Source organism: Myiozetetes cayanensis, unplaced genomic scaffold (assembly GCF_022539395.1).
Source record: "Myiozetetes cayanensis isolate MyiCay16 unplaced genomic scaffold, myiCay2020 scf763, whole genome shotgun sequence".
In the NCBI taxonomy this organism is placed as follows: domain Eukaryota; kingdom Metazoa; phylum Chordata; class Aves; order Passeriformes; family Tyrannidae; genus Myiozetetes; species Myiozetetes cayanensis.
Genome location: NW_026088035.1, coordinates 16820 through 20767, shown reverse-complemented (window position 1 = coordinate 20767; position 3948 = coordinate 16820). Strand labels below are relative to the sequence as shown.

General features: G+C 59.4%; 1 protein-coding gene across 1 annotated transcript; it reads right to left on the bottom strand.

Annotated features, from left to right (window-relative positions):
• Window positions 1–545: 545 nt before the first annotated feature.
• LOC126652323 (zinc finger protein 79-like) lies at window positions 546–2656 on the bottom strand. The gene has a single exon (XM_050339039.1). The coding sequence runs from the start codon at window positions 2220–2222 to the stop codon at window positions 1458–1460; it is 765 nt and encodes a 254-aa protein (XP_050194996.1). The 5' UTR covers window positions 2223–2656; the 3' UTR covers window positions 546–1457.
• Window positions 2657–3948: the final 1292 nt, after the last annotated feature.

Below are 3948 nucleotides of genomic sequence, written 5' to 3'. Positions count from 1 at the left end.
CACACACTCCCAGTATTATTGCAGTCACTCCCAGTATAACCCCAGCAGGGGCCCAGCTGCTCCCAGTATGATCCCAGTTGCCCCAGTTCTGGTCCCGCTGGGTCCAGTCCAGCTCTGGGTGTATCCCGGTGTCCCCCCTGTCCCCCCACCCCGGTGTCACCCCCTTTTCTCTCCCCACAGAGCTCCTGAGCCGCCGGCGGCCACAGCCCCTCCCTGGGGCCTCGGGCACAGCCTGGACCCCCCCGTGTCTGTGAGGATTTTGGGGGGTCGTGTGTCCCCCCTCCCCTGCTGTCACTCTGCCTCCACCCAGCTGCTCCCAGTGATCCCAGCAAAGCTTCCCAGTCCTCCCCAGTCCTGGTTATTGGGGGGCATTGGGGGGGAGTTGGAGGATCCCAAGGGGGTGGAGCCGAGTTTGGGGGGGCAGAACCGGCCCCAGGATGGATCAGAATGGGGACCCCCCTGTGTTCCCCCCATGTGATGCCGAATTTGCCCCAAAGAAGCACAGAGAGACTGCTTTAGAGACAAAGTTTCATGCTCAAAGCAGGAGGTATTTTATTAGCAACGCGTTGGGGAGCTCTCCAGGTCGCCCTGGGCAAAGAGCTCCGTCGTTAACAATTAGTGCAGCTCTTTTATACAATTTCTGAGTAGGGATTACATCATTATTCATGTATATTCATTACATTGCAACATCTACTCGTAATATTCATATATAGGTGGAGTCTGGGCGGAGTCTTCAATTTGGGGAGGTTGGGAGGTGGGAGATCCAGAGCCTTCATCAAAGGAGGTGGTCGTCTGGTTGGTCTTCCTCGGTGTAAACTTTTGAACTCTTCTCAAATCTTTCCTAATTTGGGTAGTTTCCTTGTGATGTTGGCAGGGTCTTGGTAACCTTGGCCCATCTTAAATCTGCTGATGCTACTATCTCCTTGTTTTGTGTTATCTTATGGTTTTAGTATCCTTTTTGTCAACATGTTCTGTTCCCTCAGACAATTTATTACCTCTGTGGTTTCCTAATGCTAAGCTTTCCTGTAGTGCTTTACATTTTTGTGTTTTAACTTCTTGTTTCTCGAAGACTGCTTCCTTTTGAGTGGCTTCACGTGTCACCCCCCTCTGGGGGGGCTTTGGGAGGGCACCTGCCCCTCAATAGGCTCCCAGGTCACCCCAAAAGGTGCTGGGACCCCCACAAAACCTCCCCAACAGCCCCTGAAAGAAACCCCAAAGACACTCAGAGCCTGCCCAGGACCCCAGGGTCCCAGCCAAGGCAGGAATCTCCACACACCCCTCAAGAAGGGTTCTGTTGGCACAACCTGACCCTGCAAAAGGGGACTGGCCCTTTCTGGTAGAAAGGGATGGACTGACAGTCACTGGACTCCAGGGGCTGCCTCACCATCAGGGGGGTCATTCGGAGTGGGAGCAGCAGTCGAAGCTCTTCCCACAGTCGGGGTACTCTGGGGCTTCTCTTACCGGTGGGTCCGTTGGTGGGAGGTCAGGGAAAAGCTCCTGGAGAAGCTCTTCCCACACTCCCCACACTTGTAGGGCCTCTCCCCAGTGTGGATGAGCCGGTGCCTGATGAGGGTGGAGTTCCGGTTGAAGCCCTTCCCGCAGTCGGTGCAGCGGAAGGGCCTCTCCTCTGTGTGTGTTGGCTCATGCCTGAGGAGAGCTGAGCTGGTCTGAAAGCTCTTCCCACATTGCAAGCACTTGTAGGGCCGTTCTCCAGTGTGGATGATCTGGTGGTTGCAGAGGTTGGAGCTGGTCCTGAAGCTCTTCCCACATTCCCTACACGTGTAGGGCCGTTCCCCAGTGTGGATGTGCTGGTGTCGGATCAAGTCAAAGCTGTCCCTAAAGCTCTTCTCACATTCCCCACATGTGTAGGGCCGTTCCCCAGTGTGGATGTGCTGGTGTTGAATCAGGTTGGAGTGTCTCCTGAAGCTCTTCCCACATTCCCTACATGGGTAGGGCCGTTCCCCAGTGTGGATGTGCTGGTGGCTGAGGAGGGTGGAGCTCTGCCTGAAGCTCTTCCCACATTCCAAGCACCTGAAGACCTTGTCCCTGCTGGGAGGCTGCTCAACAGATGCACCACAAGACAGGGCCAAAGGGGCACTGACTTCCTCCTCACCTGCCTGGGGGGCCCGTGGCATCTTCCCCTTCATTGCAGCCTCCTCCTCCATCCGCCCAAGCTTTGGGAAGGACAAATCCTGCTGGGGGCAAACAAGGGCTGAGTGCATTGCCTTGGGGGTTCCTCCTGCCCAAGTCCATCTCTAGAACTCAACGGGCATCCTGGGACCATAAAAACATCCAAAACACCAAGACTTAGTCCGGAAATACACAAAATAGCGAGATTTGGGGGAAAAAAACCAAACAACTCAAAAACACCCCCCAAATTTGCAAAAGATCACAATTCAGCCAGAAAATACTTCAAAATATGAAGATTCAGTTCAGAAAAATCTTCTCAGAAGTTCACCTTCTCTGCTCTCTTCACTCTAGGTCTCTGGGGGTCTCCTCTCTTGGCTGCTGGGGGTGCTGCCTAGGGATATTGGGGGTTTTGAGGGTCGCAGGGGTCCCTTCTCCCCTGACTCTGCTTCAGGGTGCCGGGTTCCCAGACATTCCCTCACTCTGGATTCTCCACTTGGTTGTCCCAGGGATCTCAAGCGTGTCCCCTGTCCAGGCTCCCCCTTGTCTGGGCACCCCCGTTTCAGGGTCCCAGGGATCCTGGACCTCCCCCTCCTCTGTCGTCCCCCTCCAGCCTGCCGGGGGTCCCCCAGCTCCAGTATCGCTCTGGTCTACCCACTCCGCTGTTCCTACCCCCCACCCCTGGCTCTCCCGAGCCCATAAAAACCTCCAAACCACCAAGATTCAGCCCAAAACTCCCAGGAGTTCCCCCTCTCTGATCTCTCCTCTCTGGGCTGCTGAGGGTCCTGCATTTATTGGGGGTTGGATTACCTTGGTCCTCATCCTCTCCCGGTAGAAGGGAGTCCCAGGAATCCAGGGGTCCCCTCTATGGGCTCCCAGTTCTCTGGGCTGCTGGGGGTCCGGTGGGTCCTGGGGGTTCCCCTCTATAGGGTCGTCTTTAGGGATGCCGGGGATTTTGGGGGTCTCACTGGTCCCTTCTCCCCTGACTTTCTCCTTCGGGGTGCTGGTCGGTCCCAGGGGTCCCCGCTCTCTCCAGGCTATTCAGGGTACCGGCTCCTCCTCCCCCCCCCCTGCTGCTCCCCCTCCTCTCCAGACTCCAAGGGGTTCCCCCTCTCCGCGACCCCCGTTTCAGGGGTCCGGCGCTCCCTCTGTGCTCCCCCCCCACTCCCGGATTCCGGGGGTCCCCCAGCTCCGGGATCACCCCCTCCGCTCTCCCCACTACCAGGGTTCACCCCGGCTCTCACGGGGGACACCAAAACCGGTCTCGCCCCCATCCCGCCATTACCGAGCGACCCCCACGTGCTGCTTTCTCCTCTTCTTTGTCCTCCCGTCCGGCTCCTGCCTTGGCTGTCCCGCCGCTTTTTTCGTGTTTCCGCCTCCGGGATCCGCCCCCTGCAGCCCTTCCCCCCCTGGCCCAGCCCCAGCGCCCCCTTTGAGCCCCCCTTCCCCCAAAGCCATGGCCTCCCGCGCAGGAGCGGGGATGGAGCTGGGGCAGGTCGGGATGGGCAGCGCTGGGCTCTTGGCCGCTCCCGCCCGCACTCGGCCCCCGCCGCAGCCGCCACGGCCGGGACAGCGCGGGGGGACCCGGCCTGGGCGCCCCCCCCCCCCTGCCCAAATTGCCGTCCCGGGGGGCGCTGGGGGCGAGGAGGGGTCTGGTGGGCTCGAGGTGGGGAGCGCTGGGGCTGCGGCTCTGCCCGCACACGGAGGAGCTGCCCCCGCAGCCGGGGGGGCTCCGGCACCACCAGTGCCCAGAAAGGTCTCCCCACATGAGGGGTTTAGGGGGTCTGGGGGGGGTCAGAGCGGCTTGGGGGGTCCTTGTGG